This window comes from Poecile atricapillus, chromosome 25 (genome assembly GCF_030490865.1).
Source record: "Poecile atricapillus isolate bPoeAtr1 chromosome 25, bPoeAtr1.hap1, whole genome shotgun sequence".
NCBI lineage: Eukaryota > Metazoa > Chordata > Aves > Passeriformes > Paridae > Poecile > Poecile atricapillus.
In genome coordinates this window covers 5596663-5616657 of record NC_081273.1, presented here as the reverse complement: position 1 = coordinate 5616657, position 19995 = coordinate 5596663, and the positions used below count along the sequence as shown (strand labels likewise).

General features: G+C 55.8%; 3 protein-coding genes across 7 annotated transcripts; 1 reads left to right on the top strand and 2 right to left on the bottom strand.

Moving 5' to 3' along the window:
• Nucleotides 1–1805: 1805 nt before the first annotated feature.
• C25H11orf52 (chromosome 25 C11orf52 homolog) lies at nucleotides 1806–7609 on the bottom strand. 3 transcript variants are annotated; one of them, XM_058857117.1, is made up of 4 exons: nucleotides 7141–7555; nucleotides 4533–4573; nucleotides 3827–3873; nucleotides 1806–3556 (listed from the first exon to the last, which is right to left on the bottom strand). In XM_058857117.1, exons 1-4 carry the CDS (start codon nucleotides 7416–7418, stop codon nucleotides 3320–3322), a joined length of 603 nt encoding a protein of 200 aa, XP_058713100.1. In that variant the 5' UTR covers nucleotides 7419–7555; the 3' UTR covers nucleotides 1806–3319. The 3 variants fall into 3 exon arrangements, with proteins under 3 accessions (XP_058713100.1, XP_058713102.1, XP_058713103.1); XM_058857119.1 differs by having other exon boundaries at nucleotides 7257–7410; XM_058857120.1 differs by lacking the exons at nucleotides 1806–3556; nucleotides 3827–3873 and adding an exon at nucleotides 3883–4307 and having other exon boundaries at nucleotides 7141–7609.
• A 3154-nt stretch (nucleotides 7610–10763) lies between these two features.
• HSPB2 (heat shock protein family B (small) member 2) lies at nucleotides 10764–12810 on the bottom strand. Its single transcript, XM_058857107.1, has 2 exons — nucleotides 12593–12810; nucleotides 10764–11670 (listed from the first exon to the last, which is right to left on the bottom strand). The coding sequence occupies exons 1-2, from the start codon at nucleotides 12684–12686 to the stop codon at nucleotides 11219–11221; spliced, it is 546 nt and encodes a 181-aa protein (XP_058713090.1). The 5' UTR covers nucleotides 12687–12810; the 3' UTR covers nucleotides 10764–11218.
• CRYAB (crystallin alpha B) lies at nucleotides 11950–17122 on the top strand. Of its 3 annotated transcripts, none has more exons than XM_058857110.1 (3): nucleotides 11950–11972; nucleotides 15722–15844; nucleotides 16777–17122. In XM_058857110.1, the coding sequence occupies exons 1-3, from the start codon at nucleotides 11970–11972 to the stop codon at nucleotides 16978–16980; spliced, it is 330 nt and encodes a 109-aa protein (XP_058713093.1). In that variant the 5' UTR covers nucleotides 11950–11969; the 3' UTR covers nucleotides 16981–17122. The 3 variants fall into 3 exon arrangements, with proteins under 3 accessions (XP_058713093.1, XP_058713091.1, XP_058713092.1); XM_058857108.1 differs by lacking the exon at nucleotides 11950–11972 and adding an exon at nucleotides 14149–14824; XM_058857109.1 differs by lacking the exon at nucleotides 11950–11972 and adding an exon at nucleotides 15350–15586.
• The last annotated feature ends 2873 nt before the right edge of the window (nucleotides 17123–19995 follow it).

The following is a 19995-nucleotide window of genomic DNA, read 5'->3' as shown; positions in this document are numbered from 1 at the left end:
TTCCAATAAAATTTTGTGGGAAAACGAAGTGGTTCCCCCATGAGACAAGTGACCTAATTTTGAAGGAAAAACCAACAAAACACACTTGGAGCTTCCACTGTGGATTTAAAATGCTCTTTTTGACTACCAATTTCTCCCATCTATTTATATTTATTACATTATATATATTTACCACCTGATTTTTACGTGGTAAACACACATTCATAGAGGATTTTTAATATAACAGGGAAGGATGCTGAGATTTTTGGGTCAGCCAAGAAGAGCTGGGACTGAAGTCTGGGATCCAGGGGCTCCCTTTCATCCCATCTCCCTTTTGCAGAGCCCCCTCCTGCCCCAACACCAGCACAGCCAAGGCAAAATGTTCCAAATGTTCTCCTTTTCCCTGCCGGGATCAGGTACAGTCCTGCTCAGAGATTTTCTCATCAAAGATCTGCTTCTGCAGGAGGTTTCTTATCTCTGCCTGAATGCCAGGGAATAGAAACCAGGCTGGACATGCTGAGCCATTCTTCTGTCCATTGTGGGGGACACAAATGGGGTCTGGGGTGTGTGTGGGGGCTAAAAATAACTTTTAAAACTTAAACTCCACTTCTCCCTTTGTGTTTCACTGTGAATTTTCCAGCTGCTCGTGGCGGGAGTTGTGTTTTCCTGTCAGTATTCCACAATAGCTGCCTTTCAATGCTACATTCTCACTGAAAGGAACGATGCTTCAGAATTCCCCCTGGATTTTCCCAAAGGAAAATTCCCAAACCTCCCCAAAGATTCCAAACCCGATATCCAAAGGATGCTCCCAGCAGCTGCTCCCGGGGTGAGTGACCTCCAAGCCCAGCCCACGGGGCGGTGGCAGTCCGGTTGGTGGCATTGCCATCTCCTGGCCACTTCCAGCACGGCCCCAACCCTTGTCCTTGAACACTTTTGGTCACTAAAATTTGGGGTTGGGGGGGATAAAACCAAAAGGGGCTGGTTCAGGGATTCACCTGTGGGGTTTGTGGCTGCGGCAATAGCCCGAAGGGCTGCTCAAAGCTGCTGCTGCATCGGTGCCACCGACCCCAAACTCCTGGGGAAGCACCCAAAAGAGACAGAAAGGACACAAAAAAGGCGGCTGGGAACTCACAGAGGGTGCGGGAGGCTGCGGGTGGTGACAGGGCACCGTGTCCATCAGAGTCCCCATGCTGGATGTCACCTCAGCGCCCAGGGAAGGTCCCGGCACTGCTGAACCTGAGGGGAAAAGCAAATCCCGGGTGCCTCTGGACATGGGATGGGTCTGGAGCACGGGGATAGCCAGGAGCAGGGCTGGGATGGGTCTGGAGCACGGGGATAGCCAGGAGCAGGGCTGGGATGGGCTGCGGGACGGGAATGTGGGGACCAGGCACTGGAACAGGAGCAGGGCAGGGCTGGGGGGCGAGGAGGGGCTGGGGACGGGGTGGGACGGGGAGAAATGGGGACAGGGAGAGGGCAGGGATGGGGTGGGATGCGGTGGGATGGGTGGGATGAGGTGGGATGCGGTGGGATGCGGTGGGATGGGATGCGGTGGGACGGGATGCGGTGGGAACCACCATCCGCACCCCCGGCCCTACCTGCTCCCGGTGCGCGTCTCCGGTCGCCATGGGAACGGGGGCGGGATGGGGCGGGATGGAGCCGGCTCCGCCCCGGGATCGGGGGGCCGGGATCGGGATCGGGATCGGGATCAGAGCCAGCTCGGGGAAGCCTTTGCCCAGCCCCGCATCGCAGCCCCGGGAGTGGGACCCCGTGTGTCCCCCCAGCCCCGCAAAGCCTCGCCCAAAGTGCGGGTTTATCACTTACAACTAAATATTGCATCTTTAATGATACATCAACACTCGTTTGGCACACATGGCAACCGCGGGAAGTACAGGAGATTTTAATATTCAGTGCAAAACCGAGTCCTTTGGGAAAATCTCTATTGCAGAACACGTGGATTCCACAATTCCCCATGGAAAGCCTGGAAAAAAAAAATCACCGGAATGGGAGCATGGAATTGTCTCTAGCATGAGCTGCACTTCCAGGAACGGCCCCGAGGGAGGTGTGGAAACCGGAGCTCCTCAGGGAGATAAAGAACCATTCCAGGGGCTCGGACACTCATTAAAACAGGTAGAAAAATTGCAAGATTGGTCCTCAAACGCCTCCACCCTGGCAAACACAGCCAGGGGCAGCTTTTTCACCACGAGCAGGAACTCATTCGTGCTCTTCACACCCATCTGGGCCAGAAAACGCAGAGTTGTGTGTGTTTATAAAAGGCACCATTTCTAAACGCTGCCCATGACCGGGGCTGCCCCCCAACCTGCTCTGCAGGCCATGGCTGAGGAGCAGAATGTGCCAGACCTTGGTTCAGTGCCTGAAGATGTGCCTGGGGAGCCCTGGCAGTGCTGCCCAGTGGCAGAAGCCGTTTGGGCCATTGCTACTCACAATTATTGATGTTATTTGAAATCCAGAAGCAGGTTCCCCGAGGTGGAGCTGATAACCCCACGTGCTGTGTGCTCTGCGGCACTGGGGTTTATAGCCAGGGCTGACCGCACAAAATGAGGAAAAAGTGGAGGCAAAGTCCAAAGTCCTCTCCAAAGCTGCCCAGGATTCATTCCCAGTGTCCCAGGCAGCTGCTGGACTCTAAGAACTGCCCTAAATATAGGCAGTGATTTGCAGCTAAATTGCCAATTTTCCCTTGTTTCACTTCCAGTCAGAGCCAGGAGCTCACTCCTCCCTTGTTTGCATGGAGGAGTGAGGATGCACCTCTGAACAGCCCATCAGTGACAGAAACTGTTCTGTACTCCTCCTAATTCTGCATTTCTGGCTGCCAGGTGCTGTGGGGGGCTGTAGAACCCTGATTTTGGGGGAAGGGGATGCACACAGGGCCTGGCTGCACCTCCAGGGGCAGCTGGTGGAAGGAGAGCGTGCAGCAGATCCTGCTGAAGGTCTCTCCTCACAGCACCACCCACAAGTCACTCAGAACTTGAGCACTGACACGAAACCCTGCTCCAAAACCTCCCTTTAGTCCCGAATTCCCCAATTCCCAGAGCCAGCACTGGGCTGGAGCTGTGCCACAGCAGAGATTTCCTCCCTGCAGCCCTGAGCCTTCAGCAGCCCAGCAGCAGCTCTGCAGCCTCACAGGAGATGTGCTGCCAGCTCCAGGGGCAGCTCTCCCGGGGGGAGGAGGCGTTTTTAGCCAGCAGAATCCGATGGGAAACTCCTCAGTGAGAATGTCTGAGGCGGGAGACGCAGCTCTCCGACGCGTCCATGAGGTTTCCTCGCATCTACAGCTGTGAACTCCTTTTCCTGCTGAAGGAGGAGGACCAGGCCATCAAGTCTTTTAGACCAAGGTCCCATTCTTGCTGTCGTACTTCAGCCTGGCCCTGGGGAAGTTGAGGGTGGCATATTCCGTGGCGTTCTGCAGCTGCAGGTTCTTCACCTCGGCCGCGGAGCGCTCCCGCACCTTGGAGAACACCTGGATGTCGGCGTAGTGGATGCTGTCATCCTGCTGCACAGCCTTGGGCTTGCTCACCGTGGCGTACACGGGGACATCTGGGACATCCTCGTACGTGGGGACCTTTTGAGAGGGGAAAAAGCTCTGTGGCCTCAGCTCGGTCAGACCCCGCACTGTGCCCAGCATCTCCCGCCCTCTGACACCTCAGGGTCACTTCAGGGGGCACAAACAGGTGGAAAGAGCCATGGATGCCGTGCTGCACAGCCTCTAAATGAATCCTGAGAGGATTCATGGCTCTGAATTCCGCCCTGTGTCCTCCCAGCCCACGGAGCTCTGGGCAGCTCTGTCTTCTCAACACACATTTAGGAAAGAACCCTCTGGAAAGTTATTTACCTTCCTGCCAGGCTGCTGCTGCTGAGTCTCATGCCTCACATTAGCTCCTGCAAAAGAAACACCAGGAGGTCGGCTTAAAGCAGTTTATTGTTCCACCTTGGGATGCAGCAATGCTGCGTTGGCCCATGGGCTCTCCCCACGGGGCACAAATCAGATTTCCACCTCATCTGACTCCCTCAGCCCTGATGCTGCCCTGATGTCTCCAAGAAGAAAGCCTGGGCTTGTTTCTTTGGGAAAAATAAGGTTTCCCAGGATGCCAGCACGCTGTGGACCGAGAGTTCTTGGCAGAACCCACAGACACAGCACAGAGAGCTTCTTGTCAGGCCCTCAGAGGAGTCAGATCCACTTTTAACTTTGTTTATTTCCTCTGCTGCCTGGCAAACACGTTTTGTCCAGCACGGTCCAAAGGGCACAGGGCACAGCTTGAGGAGCACACTTTATCCGGGGGAGTGCTGTCAGACAGATCTTTGCAGCTCCTGCCCTGCTGGAGAGTACTCGGCTGCGTTTTCAGGTGGGACTTGGGTATTTTAAAGGCACTGCTGAAGTCCCTTCCCTCCCCACCTCACCAAAGCCCGTGGCACATCACCCTCCTTGCTTTAAGATTGGAAGAAATGCTGCCTCAAGCTCCTCTCGAGGAAGGTGCAGAACAAAAGGAGTGTGGGAGGCACCGCTGTCACCTCCCGGGAGCACTGTCACAGATCCTTACCTTGCTTTTCTTTCTTTCTCTTGAAAGGCGAGGGACACTTCCTGAAATCAGAGAGACACATCAGCCCTGATGATCCCAAACCTCCCAAAACACCAACCCAAGCCACGCCTGGGGTACCACGGAACGGGACCGGCCCAAGGAGAGCCGGCAAAGAGCCACAGCAGAGCCCAGTGACTCTGGCAGGGGAAATGTCCCTAGGGAAGGTGTGGGGATGCGTTTGCTCCTTCTGGGACACACCCAGCACACCCCACAGCCACCCCCAGCTCTCCCTGCCTGCCCTCCCGTCCCAGCAGCATCCCAAGGGATGAGAACTCCTCTCTGGAGCTCTGCAGCTCCATTTGCAGAGCTCTGCTGGGCAGGGCACGATCCCAGCTGGCACAAACCCCTTCTCTCGGGGCAGCTGCTCTGCCAGCCCCACTCCCTGGGCTTTGGCCGCCCTGCCCAGGGAGCAGCTGTCGGACTGAAGGTTTCAGACACTTTTCCTGTTCTCAGTTTTCCACTTAGAACAGAACCAAACCAAACAAGCTTTGCCCTCGCTACGAGCCAAGCCAAACCTTCCTCTCAGCTGTACCTGTGTGACCAGAGAGAGACAGGCCAAGCACTGATCTGTTCCAAGAGAGGACAGGAGCCAAATTCATCCCAGCTGTAACAGCAGAGCCTGGAGCTGAGCTCCTGCAGGCTGGCACTGGCAGAGGGGACTCGTGTCCCCTTCTGGGACAGATGCAGCACGGAAATGTCACGCTCAGAGGGCTGGGGAGCAGGTGCTGGCCCTTGTGCGGCCCCTCCTGCACACACACACCCCAAAGGGTGCAGCTGAGGGGCTCCCAGGGGGCTGTGGCTCTGCTCAGCAGCTCAGGTAGTGCCTTGGATGGGGCTCGGGGAATGCTGTGAGTCCCACAGGGTGAGCTGGGAACAGAGCAGTGCCCCAGGCAGGGCTGTGCCTGTGCCAGCTCCACGGGCAGGGGACAGCACAGGCTGTGCCCCGGCACTCCAGGGGAAAACAAAAATCCCTGGGAATGCAGGCAGAGCTCCGGAACAGCCAGTAATGATTAACCAGGCCTGGGCAGGCAAAGGCAGCAAGGCAGGGTGGCCAAGGCTCCAGCGCTGCCACACGGGCACCTCCAGCCCTTCACAGGCAAAATCTGGGGGATTCTCCCCAGGAATTTGGGGTTTAACTCACAGCAGCAGCCCTCTGTGAGGCTCTCACAGCCTCCTCCTCCCCTGTCTGCAGCATCTCCTCCTTGCCCAGGCTTGTGTGCCAGAGCACTTCCCTTCCTCCCAGCACTCAGACTCTGGATTTCACCAAACCAGCACCTTCTGAGGCAGAAGCAGCAGGGTCCCTCCCCTCTCTGCTGGCAGACAGGCGGCTGGGCTGGCATTCCTGGCTGCCTCCCTTTGTGGAGGGAACATTGCAGGCAGTGTGTGGGCTGGAGCTATTCCTGTCTGCAGGATAATCACAGCCAGGCATCTCTCCGGGAATGGGGACACGTGTGCCACGGGAAATGGGAGCAGGGAAACCTCTCCCCTCCTCTCCAGAGCGGGTCAGACGTGTTGGAACTCCCAGCCTGAGAGAATTCTCCACGGCAGCACCCATGGCCCTGCTCCTACACTGCTGCCTCCCCTGTCTTCATGCCAGGGCCATCCTGATCCTGCCCTACACAATCCTGGGGCCTGGATTTGGGCAGCTTTCCCTGTCTGTGCACACTTTAGTGCCACTTCAGTGGTGAGAGCCTGGGGCTGGCCCTGCGCAGGGACAGAGGCGCCCAGACCCGAGGGCACAATTCCTTCATCAATAACTTCCCAGACAGAATAAATTTGCTGTGACAGCTTTTCTTTAAAGACCTCAGACTGTGCCCCAGGCATCCCCTGATGGAGCCCTGGCCTGCTGATGCTCTGGGTGCCTCATTTACCCTCTGCCACAGGGCAGAGGAAATTAAAAATGGGAGTTCTGGTGGGTGACCAGCTTTCCACCTCCCACCTTCAACTCCTGTTCCAAATCCCAAACTCCTCAAGGCTTAGGGCTTGGAAGAACCTCGGTGTCCTCATTTCCTGAGCCTTCCTCCACTAGGTGATGCTGTGCCTCTTGGAATTATTAAAAACCGGATGAATTTCTCGTACTTTCAACAAATGCAGAGTCGGCCAGGGAACGTCCTCAGAGCTTCATCTGATATTCACGGCTCTTCCCCTCGCAGCACGCCCAGAGCTGAAAATATTCCCAGTTGGCAGCGAGTGATGGCCTTTCTGTGCGAGCAGGAGGTGCAGGGCACGGCAGGAGCCAGGAGGGGTTGAAGTGTCACCCTCCCTCCCAGGGAGAAAGAGCCACAGCATCCCAAAAACATGGCCAGGATCTCCCGAGCGTAAATAAACCCCAGACAGACGCGGGCAGGGAGAGGAGCTGCAGTGGCTGAGGGCAGGATGGGGTGGCTGAACCCCAGCCTTGTCCCAGGGAGCTCTCCAAGGGACACCTTGTGCTGTTCACCTGCCCGGGGAGCTCCGGCAGAGGACGGCGATTTTCACCGCGGCTGCCGGGATGCCGGGCTGAGATGCGACCAAAAAAAACCCCCTTGTCCCGGTCCTGTCCTGCCCCAGGCAGCTGCCCCGTGCTCACCTGTCCCTCCCCGGCCAGGTGCGGGGCTCGGAGCCCCGGCGAGCCCGGCACAAGGGCGCAGAGCTCCGGAGCGCTGCCGGGACCGCGCCCGGTGCCCGCCCCGCAGCCGCACTCACCAGCGCCGGCCGCAGCCGCACAGGTTGCCCATGTCGCTCCTTCCCCCGCCGAGCCCGAGCGCTCTCTGGACAGGCTGGGCTTGTATTTCCTGGTTCCTGCTCCGGCTGCAGGGAGTGTCTGCCGCCAGTGTCGGGTTTCGGAGCGCTGGCCCCGTGTGCCATCTACCGGGGCTGGCCCCGCTGCCGGCAGGACAGGGCGAGCTCTCGCCGTGTCCCCACGCGTCACCCTGCGGCTAAAACTCGGGTTTGTTGTCCCAAACAGCCGTCCCGCCGCTGTCCCTGTGTCCGGCCCGCAAAATGGGTCGGAAGAGGGATTTCAGACAAAAGGAGAAGCCCCAGGGTGGGAGCTCGGTGCTGCTCCATCCTCGCACCTCCAGCAGAACGCGTGGAGTGTGCGGCACCAGCCGGGAATGAGCGGATTTCCTGCAGTTCTCGGCTGAGCTCTGCTGCCCCGCAGCCTCAGGGACATTGGAAATGCGCTTTTTTCAAAGCTACCTGGATAAAAGTGTTCAGTTCCGTGCCTTTGAGAGCGGCAGGGTCCCAGGAGAGCCCTCAGAGCCTTAAGGTGCTGCAGTGCAGCTCTCAGGCTCAGCCCCAGCGGGTCAGATGGGAACAGGGATGTGCATTCACCTCTCTGCCCCTGGTGAGAGCCCTTCAGACTGTCCAGCCTGAATGACCAGAGCCCTGGTCATTCCTGGACCTAAGGATCAGGCAATTCCTGGGATGTCAGGCAGGTCTAAGATAACAGATCCTCCTGAAAGATATCATTTTATTGTAATTCTTGAGCAGTAACACTGCCCCACGGCTCTGACCCAGTTCTGTGCAGGTCTGATCCCTCGAGGGGTGTCCAACAAGGGGGTGAGTATTAATTCACATTTCTGTGCCAGGAGCTGGCCCTGGTTCCTACTCCATGTGTACCCACGCTCCCAGCCAGGCTCCCAGACCCATTCATCACCTCCCCAAGGGCACAGCAAAACTTGGACCTGTCCAGGAGTGGCAGAAGGAGAAGGATTCTGCTTTGGGAGGGTCACAGCCAGCTCTGGGTGAGCTGCAGTGTGACCTGCAGAGCCTGAGCCTTGCTCTGACTCTGCTCCTCAGCTTGGGCTGGAGAAACGCCAGGATGAGATTTGTGCAGACAGCCGGGATTCAGTGCTGGTCCCGTGTTCTCAGGGTCCTGCAGGGTCCAGGTGTTCCCAGGAGCTTGTCCCTGCCTGGGAAGCTGCAGACTCTGTGTCTCTGGGCTTGCCACAGACACTGTTGTTTTAATGAACCAGCGTCTGTTTTGATTTCTGGGATAACTCGGGCTTTGTTGCTTTGTGGGGAAGGAGGGGGGAAAAAAAGTCTGGGGGCCTGTTCCCATCAGCCTCTTTCACAGCTACTGGAGCTGCCGCTTCGAGCTCCACCAGAGAAACAGAAAAGCACCAAAAACATTGGCAGGGCCGGGGAGCTCTTGGCTGCCACCCTGCATTCCCTCCCCAGGCTGTGTCTGCGGGGATGGGAGCAGGCTCGGCTCCCGGGGATGCTGCCGGGCGGGGACAGTGCGGGGACAGTGCGGGGACAGTGCGGGGACAGCCCTGCCCGCCGCCGGGCACTGCCAGCCCCTCCCGCAGCTCTGTTAACAGAGCTGTGACACCCGCACAGAGAATGAACACGAGGGAGAGCAAGAACAGGGCCAGGAAGAGCCGGGGAGGGAGCAGAATTGTGTAGTCACTGCTAATTCTGGGTGTTTTTATGGCAAGAGTGCCCAGGTCCCTCAGGCACCGGGACAAGTGTGGTACAGGCACACACCGAGCTGGCACTGTCTATCAAAAATGGAGAAGAGAGAGCTCTGCACTGTTCTGGGCACTCCTTTTGTCTCAGAATCCTCTCCCAGGGCAGCCCCAGCCCTGGCTGTGTGCTGTTTTCAGTCCCCCAGTGCTTCACCGAGCTGCTGAGCAGGGACAGATGGCATCTGATGGCCCAGCCTTGCCATGTGTCCCTGGCTGTGTGTCCCTGGCTGTGTGTGTGTCCCTGGCTGTGTGTCCCTGGCTGTGTGTCTCCTCCTTGCCCTGTTCATGTGCTGGCCATTCCCCATCCCCAGCTAGAGACCTCATCCCAATCACAGGAAACCTGCAGGGAGCAAAGGGACATTTCTTGCCAGAGCAGGGACAGAGAAGCCTTTTAGAGCCGCTGCCACAAAATGTCTGTGAGTCTGGGGAAGCCTTTTATAAGGGAATTATAAGAATAATAAAGGCTGGCTCTGCCTGAGCCCACACACACCCAGGGTGCTCTGCCCTCAGCACAGGGCTCAGGAGCTCATCCCTCCTGAGATCTGGGGTCTGGGGGGGTGTTGGGTGAATGGGATGCAGGTGATTAAAATCCCTAGCTCAGAATTATGCCTGGAGTTATTATTAATCACTTAGACAGTGCCTGTTGCATTGGTGATTTTTTATTCTGACAGTTTCTCTGGTTCGACTTCAGGAGTCAGGGCAGGAGGTCAGACTGAGGTACCGGCTCTGCACTGGGCTCAGCCACCCTCCCTGTGTCTCCTGAGCCTGGCAGGCAGGGCTGCTCCTCATCTGACTGATCCTCAGCGCTGCCAGGGCCCTGGGAAGCAGAAAAGAGCTGAAAATAGCCGGGCAACGCTCTGCTCTGCTCTGCTCTGCTCTGGATCCCACTTTGCCTGGCAGGGGACAGAAATCAGCCTCATATCCATGTTCCAGCTCCCAGGGGGATGTGCTGGGCAGGCTCCTGAGCGGGGCATTCCTGGCCCCAGGCATTCCTGGCCCCAGAGTGGGGTGGAAGCAGAGCCACAGGGATTGGGGGAAATGACATCCCTGAAGATTTTGGAGCCTCCCCTCTGTTGGGAGAGCTGCACCCAGGCATGCCAGGCACCCCCAAATTTAGCCACTGACACAGCATTTTGTGTGCCTGGCTTGGCCCTGATGACACAAGGGTGGCAACTGTCACCTGCTGAGCCCTGGGGCCGCCGGGGCAGCAGCTGCCAGCGCCAGCAGCACACACGATCCCTGTCCCCATCACGAGACCGCGGGGACATTGCTCATGTAGCAGCCACAGGGTCTGCAAAAGCGGCCAAATTCAGCCCCTCCCTGCCCTCACAGACAGGCAATTGTGGTCTGAGCAGAGCCTTTCCCTTCAGTACTTTGGGGTTCAGTCCCCTCACAAAGGTCTGTGTGTGAAGGGTGTCCCGTAACCACAGGGCTGAGCAGCCACAGGCTGTGGCTGGGCATTAATTTGTGCCCCATGAACTTGGGCTCATTCCAGCTGCAGGTCTGGAGATGCTCAGGGACCTTCCAAGGGCTCCTCGCTCCTCACCTTCTGGTCCTTGAGGTCACTTCACTCTGGGCTCCCTAAATCAGCAGCTGGGCCAGGGGGGTGAGGCACAGAGGTGGCCACAGTCCCTCCATGTCCCCTCTGGTGCCACTTGCACAGGTGAGCTCAGTCCCAGCTGGGCACTGTCCATCCTTCCTGCTGCACAGGAGCAACACGAATCCAAGGCAAACAAGAGAAGAGCAGAGGCAGATTTATTCCTCTCTCCTCCTGATTGCTGCAGGCACTTTCACAGACCAACACCCACCTTCCACAGCCACAAAACTCAGCCACCAGCTCAGAAGCCGGGCACTGGGATCCCCTTTTCTCTCTTCCCAGTGCCCTTCTGGGCTAGAGCACAGTCCCTTGAGACACAGCCTCACAGTTAAGGATAGGAATGACCCTGGGGTGAGAGCAGAGCTCCCTGCATGGTGACCTGACCTAGGAGAAAACTTGCATTACAGTCACTCACACTCACACTTCAGTCCCACTCTTTTTTCCAGTTCCAAGTCCCGTTTTTTCCCAGCCATCAGCCTCGAGAAGCAGAAGTGTGGCTGCCTCAGGGCGCTGCTGAACACTGAGGGTGAGGAACAGGGGTCTGGCATTTCGCATTCCCCATCCCTGTCCCCCACACCTTCCCAGATCTGCAGCCTTTAGGATTTTTCCTTCGCTTTTCCTTCCTCAGCCTGCTCCTCTTTTTCCACTGGCTGCTCCTGCTGGGTTATCTTCACCTCGTTGACTCTGGCCTTCACCTCCTTGCCTGTCCGGGGAGCCACAATGCTCAGGATGCCATCGTGGGACAGGGTGGCCCTGACCAGCAAGGGATCCACGTCCAGGGGCAGGATGTAGGTCCTGGTGAACTCCCTGGAGATGAAGCCGTGGCGGTCAGCCTTCTGCGGGTGCTGCCCCACCACCTCCAGCAGGTTGTCCACGGTGCGGACGCTGAGCTCGTCGGGCAGGAACTGGCAGACGTCCAGGAACACCTGGAACTTGTGCTCGTTCAGGCAGATCTCCGAGGTGCCCCTCTCCAGCTGCTTGTTGATACGGGGCCGGATGTAGTAGCCGTGGTACAGGGCAGGGGCCAAAATCTCCGATGGGGACACACCTGGGAAGGAGACTCAGTGAGGAGTTTCCAGGGAATGGGGTTGGAGGAGTTTGGGACCTGGAGAACACCTTGGCTCTGCCGCATGCCCGCGACAGGGGTGGAGTCTGCTGCGGTTCCCACCTTTGTGCCCCTAAAACACACCCAGAGCCACATCCCTGCCAGCCCCTGCGTGCCCCTGGGCTGCCCAGAGCTGCCAGCAAGGGCTGGCATCCAGCTTGACATGTTGAGAGGTCCCGGTGGGTGCACGGGGAGCTCGGCAGCGCCGAGCCCACAGCCAGGGATGGGCATGGAAACTGCTGATGGTGAAGAAACCGCCCTGAAGAACTAAAGGCCTTTTGTGTGCCATTGTCCAGAGGGCTTTCCTTGGAGCTTTTTGCCTTTTCACGCTGTTGTGCTGGTGCTGAATGGTTCTGCTGCTGCCCACATTCCTTCCCCTCCAACAGCCACTGCCCAGCTTTGTGCTGAACTCCCCAGCTCAGCTTTTCTCCACATCCCCCGGGCTGGAAAAGCTTCCCCACCTCCCCTGAGCGATTTTGCTCCATGTTTTCACAGCATGTGCATGAATGCCAGAGCATGGCTGGCATGAGGGAGGGCGGGACAGGCAGCAGCGGGCATGGATGGAGAAGTGGACATGAAGAGAGAGACCCTGGCTGTTCCCTGGCTATTGCCTGGTTATTCCCTGGCTAGTCCCTGTTTTTTCCCTGGTTATTCCCTGGATATTCCCTGGTTTTTCCTTGGCTATTCCCTGGTTATTCCCTGGCTGTTTCCCCCTGATTTTATCTGGGTTTCTCCACTCAAAATCGCTCAGCTCCAGCTTCCTCCTCTGGAGCTCAAGCTCCCCGGGGTGAATCCCAGCAGCCCTCCCTCCTGCAGGAGAGGGGAGAAAGGTGCAAAGAGGGGGGGATCCCACCTCCTTCCTTACCTTCTCCAAAGTTCTGGTCGTAGATCTTGCTGGGGTTGGCGAACTCGTACTCGGAGCTCATGGGGTAGGCGTGGGGCACAGTGCGGGCAGCCATGACGTGTCCAGGATGGGCACCTTCCTTCCTCCCTTCTTTCCTTCCTTCTTTCTTTCCTTCCTTCTTTCCTTCCTTCCTTCCCAGCCCTCGCTGCCTCTCCGAGTGAAGGCTTCAGGCTGCCAGGCTTCAGCTGGGTGGATTCCAAAGGGAGGAGTGTGTGATAAAAAAGATGGACCAAAATAGCCCCGCGCACAGGCCCCAGGACGCCGGGCCTCGCTGCATTCCAGCAGGGAGGGCAGGCACTGCCCAGGGACACCTCGGGGACACCCTGCACATCCCCCCGGCCTCTGAGGGTCCCTTCTGGAGCAGGGGGTGCACGGGCAGCCCAGCACAGCCCAGGGGCTGAGGGGAGCAGGGCGGACCCCAGGCTTGCTCAAAGCAAGGCCAGCGAGGGGCTCACTGGAGCAGCCTCGGGGAGTCCCTGACGCTGGAATTGGTGGAATTGGGTGGCTGGTGCTTGTTCATGCCGTGTAATGAAGCCACTGCCCACACCCATTGCCCCACAGGGAGCTTGGGGCTCAAACCCCTGCGTGAGGAGCCTGATTTTCCCAGAAGCTGAGCTCAAGTCTTCTGTTCCTTTAGTGGTGAAGGGCTGCAGGGAGTGAAGCAGGGATGCAGATGCCACTGCTGTCACCTCCCCATCCTGAAGCGTGCTGGCTGCCCAGGCTCTTCCCTTGGCCAGGGCTTTGGCACAACGTCATGGAGAAATGCTGGTGCCAGACATGGCCAGTCCACCCAGGCTCTGAACCTGGCATAAATCCAGTTTTACTGAGCAGGGCTGCTGGGCTGCTGGTGCTGCAGCAGGGGAGGAGTGCCCAGCTGAGCTCTGCATGCCCTGAAACCAGAGATTTCCTTGAGCCCTGCGGTGCAGGAGAGCAGGTGCAGTGCTGTTGATGTAATGGGGACTTGGAGAGGGTATTTATGGCCTGGGCTGCTGCACAGAGCAAATCCTGCCTCCCTATTCTTGCAGGCAAGCCGAGAGGAAGAGGCTCAGAGCCTTTTGCAAAGGGCTGGCAGAACTGGCAGTGCCTCTGAGCCAGAAATTGTGTTTAAATTGCGAGCTCTCACAGGCAGAGAAGCTCTTGCCCTTCAACGGTTGCTGGGATGAACCCATTCCTGTGATTTGGGTTCATGGGCGAGGCAGGAATTAAAATAAATGTGTGGATTATTAGGAGGAGAGCTGCAGGAAAGCAGGTTTGTGCAGGGGCAGAGGCAGACAGAGCTGTTCTGCACCCCTGGCTGCAGTGCAGCACCGTGGAGGCCACGACCGTGCCCAGGTTCTCTCAGGGTGAGGGTCTCCCCATCCATAAAAATGTGCTCTGCAGTGGGCAAAAGACCAGAGGTGTTGGTGGAGAGATCCATCCTTTACTCACACACACTGTGAGGGCTCTCTGGGCTGCAGAGCTGCATTGCCAGGGCCATCCCAGCAAAGCCCTGCTGGCACCTTCCCTACCCCTGGTTTTGGGGCTCCCTTTGCTGCCGGGACAGGCGCAGCCCTGGTGGGCGATGCTGGAGCCGATCTCCCGGGAACAACGGCCCCTTGTCCCGGTCCCTGAGCCAAAGATAGGAGCTGCATTGATCCCGCTGGCATCCAGAGCAGCTGGGAACACGGGCCAAGCCCGCCGGGGACTGTGGATAAACAGCACGTGGGCAGCGGGGCGGGCGCGGGGCACTCCGGCTTCTTGCTGCCCCATTGGGCTCCTCTTCTTCCTCTCTCCCCTTCCCCCTCCTCCTCAGCAGAGCGCTCAAATCCCTCAGACAGCTACTGGGCACCGCCGAAGGGCCCGGCCCAGGAGTGGGACAATAAAATCCCTGACACCACTGTTCAAGAGGCCTCGGGGGGGTGGAAGGCCAGGCCAGCTGCACGGGTATAAAGCTGTCCCCGCTCCCGGCACGCCACTGCAGCACAGTTGTTTGCCAGGCTCCTCCAGCGCTCTCCAATGGATATCACCATCCACAACCCCCTGATCCGCAGACCTTTCTTCTCTTGGTTGGCACCGAGTCGTATCTTTGACCAGATTTTCGGGGAGCACCTGCCGGAGTCGGAGCTGCTCCCTGTTTCCCCCAGCTTCAGCCCCTTCCTGATGAGATCCCCCATCTTTCGGATGCCCAGTTGGCTAGAGACAGGACTCTCGGAGGTAATCTTTCCTTCTTTGGGCTCTTTGTGACGCAGCCTGCTGGCTCTGGAGGCCCAGGAGAGCTGAGAGCTTGGAAGACGCTCGTAGGTGGTTTTTTTTTTTAGGAAAAAGGCTGGGGAGAAAGGTGCTGTGTTTGTGCCTCTGCGTTGTTTGGGAAGTGTGGCCATAGGATGGGAGCAGAGGCAAACCGAGCTCAGTGTGCATGGCAGATCACCCTAGGAGCTGGCAGAGGAAAGGAGGAAGCATAATTTCCCTAATTTCCTTAATTTCCCTAATCTCTCTGATTTCCCAGTCTGCTGTGCCAAACTTTCATTCCCACTCCCACCTGAGAAGCAAAAAGCACAGGGGCAGTGGGATCCTCATGTCAGGCTGCTGAGGGAAAAGGGGCCTATTTGAAACAATCACTGCCCAGAAAAGCAGAGTTTTAATTAGATCCAGGACCCAGATCATGGAGCAGGCGCCTCCTCCCTCCAGGGGCTGAGCCAAGAGGCTTTTGCAAGTCAACTGTCTTATTTACAAGGAGCTTGAGGAGCTATTCCAAGCAGAAGGAGTGAAAGTATTCTTTTAATCCTTGCATAATGTTCCTCTTGATTTAGTGACCTGGCTCTGGCTGCCCAGTGAAGCAGCCATGTGAAAGAGTCAGCTTTAAATAAAGAGTCAGTTTTAATCAATTCAGGTGGAGAATCTGGGGTCCTGTCCTGATGGGCATTAATGCAAGGCCAGAATGGGACAGAGTCACTCAGATCAGATCCCAAAATAAAGGTCAGCATGTGTGTAGAGACCAGCTCGAGTCTTGACCTGCTGCATTCTTTTTTAAACTCAAACCCTCACCTGCTGTTGTCTGAAATCACCTCCTTGCTTTTGCTCTTTTCTGAAATCACCTCCTGGTTTTTGCAGATGCGACTGGACAAGGACAAATTTTATGTGAACCTGGATGTGAAGCATTTCTCCCCTGAGGAGCTGAAGGTGAAGGTGCTCGGGGACATGATCGAGATCCACGGGAAGCACGAGGAGCGCCAGGTACCCCCTGCTTTACCACTGTGAGCTCCCTCACCTCTGGTGACTGCAAAACAACCCTGTGCTCATCTCAAATATTTGTAATTTCTTTTTATCAAGATGCTCCGTGCAATCCCCCCCAGCTGATCCCACACAGGGCAGCAAGAGGGTGGAGGTTTATTGCTGATGGTGCATGAACTGTGAACTGAACTGGAAAATCATCTGTGAAATGGGAATTTTTGGGCTTCCCCTCTTTCTGGGAAGAGGTCAGGAGCACAGGGAGGCATCCAATGAGCTAAAAATTAACTGTAATAATCAAACCACATAACAAATCAGTGCATCGTCCTGTGTGTTACCTTTCCTAGGCCCAGCTATCAGTTTCTAATCCTTAAAAGTTGTGTTCTGATGTCATTCATCCCTCTCCCTGCTGCCTCTGGAGACCTGTGTGGACACTGGGCAGGCAGAAATGCAAAGCCATACCCAAGATGTGACAGCATTTCCCTGTGTCCCTGGAAGTGCCACCCCTCGGAGCTCCTGGGAGCTCGGTGTGTCAGTCAGGAAACCCAGTGCTCCCTGTAGCTGCTGGGGGGCTGGAATCCCGACACCATTCCTGGAATCCTTTTTGGCTAAGGAGAGAACCAAGCTGTGAGATCAGGCGCTGAGGGTCTCAGGGCAGGGGTGGTTGGGAATGGCACCTCGGGAATGCCAGCACAGGGCACAGGGAATCCTCTGGCTGGCACAGGGGGTGGCACAGAGCTTCTGTGGAAAGCACCTGCAGCCCAGATTTTAACTGTGGCTCTTTAAAGACAGCAGCTCATCTCCAGAACCCCTTTCTCCCCCCCAAAATCTTCCCTTGGAAAGCCCCAGCTCCGCAGCCTTTAGGCACAGACCCCGCGGTTGAGCGAACGCTCCTCATTAAAGCGTGGCCACGGTTCTGTGCCGCCCTTTTTGCGCAGGACGAGCACGGCTTCATCGCCAGGGAGTTCAGCAGGAAATACCGGATCCCCGACGACGTGGACCCGCTGACCATCACGTCGTCGCTGTCGCTGGACGGGGTGCTGACCGTCAGCGCTCCCCGCAAGCAGAGCGATGTCCCCGAGCGCACCATCCCCATCACCCGCGAGGACAAACCGGCCATCGCAGGCGCCCAGAGGAAATAGGGGCTGCTCTGCTGTCCCCCAAAGCCACCCCTGCAGGGCCCTTCCAGAGCTCTTTCTGCCACCGGGTGCCGGCTGTACTGAATGGCTGCTCGGATTATTTATGCTGAGTAAGTTTACTAACGAATAAAACCATGGAGAAGCAGTTTGGATTGATTTGTTTTGGGTTGGGTTCAGAAAGGTGCATAAAAGGTGCGGGGGAACATCATTTTTGGGTGGCAGGAGTGTCCAGGACAGCTTATCTGGGTGTTCAGAAGCACTTTGCTCATCACACCTTTGTGTTCTCTCCCCTTTCAACACTGCCAGAGGATTTCAGAGTGTTTCACAAGCAACAGGAAAGTTTCTCCCGTGGAGATTAAACTGATAAAACAGCTCCATGACAATTGAAACTCATCTGAAGTGTGGGTATTTGATAACAGCTGGCTGGAAGACAACCGTATCTTAAATCTCAAATGATTTATGTAATAGAGAAACATCCAGGGGCTGCAGCCAGTTCAGAGCAGCTTCAGGTGAAAACTGCAGGGCTCCAGTAAACACAGATGTACCCAAAGAGAAGGAAAACATCTTGCTCTGATGATGCAAATCACATCCCTTTGAAACTCTGCTGTCAGTGCCCTTCAAACAGTGAGCAGGATCTGATGTCTACAGAAATAATCTGATTTATGCCAGCATTGCTGAGTGATACAAACCACTACTAAAGTCCTTTTCAGGCATCTTCATCTCCTTAGCACCTCTCTTCAAAGGGGTAGAAAGGGAAGTCTGGATGACAGGAACTGAATTTCTAAAATTCATCTTCAAAAAGAACAGATCTGTAGCACAGATCACGAGACTCAGTCATGACCTGACCTATTTTCTGTGTTCCTTATGCCTGCTAAGACAAAAGTTTTATTAGCAGGGATCACAGTACACCTCAGCTGAGCTGGGGGGACATCCTTCTGTGGCTGTAGGTGGGAAAAATCAAATGAGCAGTCTGTGATGCAGGGTCACTGTCAAACTCCCCAGATCCCCCCTCATTTCCAAGCTCTGCTGTTTCCTGTTAGCTGGTTCTAATTAGCTCTGCCAGCTAAGGTGTTAATTTGGCTTGTCTGGCCAGGCACAGCCACCTCTGCACACAAGAACAAACCCCAGACACACACAGAGGTTTAAACAGCACGGATTAAAAAGCAGGAAGAGCATTTTCCACATGGCTTTCATGTGTGACGGGTCTTGGTGCTGGAAGGAAATCACAGCACCGCTGGTTCCTGAGCGTTTCTGGTGATTTCCCTTCATCCTTCGTGTTCCTCCTCTGCCTGGAGGCCTGGGGTGCAGCAGGACTGAGCAGCTGGGCTGCACAGAGGAGGTTCCAGCTCAGACTGGTGGCCTGGAAATCCATGAGGTTTTTGTTCAAATCCTAAAAGAATCAGCATTGAAAGGAAGTAAATGTAAAGTAGTAAGAATTTAGCCTGAAAGTGCAACTGAGGGAAATCTTTTTTACAGCACAGGGGGTTTGTCAGGCTCAGATCAGCAGCCAGAAATGGGAATTTTGAGTGAAAGCTCTCTGGGGATAAACTGCATGAGGTCAGCCAGACAAGAATACTTGAAATGCAAAACCACTCCCTGAGTGACCTGAAATACCTGTTCTGGGGTGGCACAGGAGCACAGCCCAGCAGGGGAGAATGACAGAAAACATCTCTGTCATCTCCAGGCACAAACATCATCGAGAAACTCCTCACATCCAACAGATTGTCCCAGTTCTGCACATGCAAAATTCACTCTCTGATGTTTCCCTGTAATCTGAAGCAGGTTGTTTCCAAAGGGCTGAAAAGGAAAACTCACATTTTCCCTGGCTAAATACAAGTTTGGAGTGGTTTCTGTAATTATTGGAACAGGGAGGTTGTGTGGTAAATATTTTCTCAGCACCCAACACCTCTCCAGGCCACTTACCCATCATTTAAAATTGACAGAATGATTCTCTCAAGGCCACAGGGACACAGTGCCTGGCACAGAGTTCACAAATCGTGGCTGTGGGTCTGTGTAGGAGCTCAGCTTTGCCCATTTCAAACCTCCCTGTGTCATTATCTGTGTGAAAGCTGTCCTGACACACTGTCCCTGCCCTGTGGGGCAGCTGTGGGCACACAAATGGAGCAGCTGACACCCAAGCCTGGCTGTTGTAGGTGTTACAGACCATAATTTCCTCCCTTCACAAGGGCACCGTACACATATGTGAGGCAGGGTAATTAATTTACCTTGTATCACCCTGCTGAGGAATTAGGGACCTTGTCTGCAATTACCTGACACCAAATGATGCTTCCACCACCTTTCCACTGCTTCTTTTCTCTTTTTCTTGTCTTTCTGTCTGTCTCTGCTTCTCCCCTTTGGGAATTCAAGCAGCACAGATATTGCCAAAGAATAAGAATTGCAGGTACAGGTAAAGGTGAGTTCAGAGGAGGCCACCAAATTGATTATAGGGCTGGAACTCCTCTGCTATGCGGAAAGGCTGAGAGAATTGGGATTGTTGAGCCTGGAAAAGAGATTTCAGGGTGTCCTAATTGTGGACTTGCAGTACCTGATGGGAGCCCCCAGGAAAGATGGAGAGGGACTATTCACAAAAAGCCTGGAGTGACAGGCCAAGGGGGAATGCCTCAAACCCGACAGACAGCAGGGTTAGATTGGACATTATTTAGAAATTTTACCCCGTGAGGGTGGTGAGGCTTGGGCACAGGCTGCCCAGAGAAGCTGGGAAGTGGCTGCAAGTGCTCGGGGATGGGGCTTGGAGCAACCTGACCTGGGGCAGTGAAAGGTGCCCCTGCACAAGATCAGCTTTAGAGTCCTTTCTAACCCGAACCATTCTGCGGTTCTGCGAGTCAACGATTCCTCGGCTTTTTTAACAGCCTCTTTTTTTTTTTTTTCTTTTTTTTTTTTTTTTTTTTTTTTTTCCTCTTTTGGAACGCAACACCCATTTCCTCCCCATTTCCTGCTGCTCGGCGGCCGGGAGAGCTCCCCGGCTCCCCGCTCCCAGCGCATCCTTCCCGGGGAGAC

Excerpts from the sequence above, each read along its gene's own strand:
- CRYAB (XM_058857108.1), top strand. The coding sequence starts at position 14,627 with ATGGATATCACCATCCACAACCCCCTGATCCGCAGACCTTTCTTCTCT. Across the intron at positions 14,825-15,721 it reads TAGAGACAGGACTCTCGGAG|ATGCGACTGGACAAGGACAA; the intron begins GTAATCTTTCCT and ends TGGTTTTTGCAG. Across the intron at positions 15,845-16,776 it reads GGAAGCACGAGGAGCGCCAG|GACGAGCACGGCTTCATCGC; the intron begins GTACCCCCTGCT and ends CTTTTTGCGCAG.
- C25H11orf52 (XM_058857117.1), bottom strand. The coding sequence starts at position 7,418 with ATGGCACACGGGGCCAGCGCTCCGAAACCCGACACTGGCGGCAGACAC. Across the intron at positions 4,574-7,140 it reads ACCTGGCCGGGGAGGGACAG|GAAGTGTCCCTCGCCTTTCA; the intron begins GTGAGCACGGGG and ends CTCTGATTTCAG. Across the intron at positions 3,557-3,826 it reads AGCAGCAGCCTGGCAGGAAG|GTCCCCACGTACGAGGATGT; the intron begins GTAAATAACTTT and ends CCCTCTCAAAAG.
- HSPB2 (XM_058857107.1), bottom strand. The coding sequence starts at position 12,686 with ATGGCTGCCCGCACTGTGCCCCACGCCTACCCCATGAGCTCCGAGTAC. Across the intron at positions 11,671-12,592 it reads CGACCAGAACTTTGGAGAAG|GTGTGTCCCCATCGGAGATT; the intron begins GTAAGGAAGGAG and ends TCTCCTTCCCAG.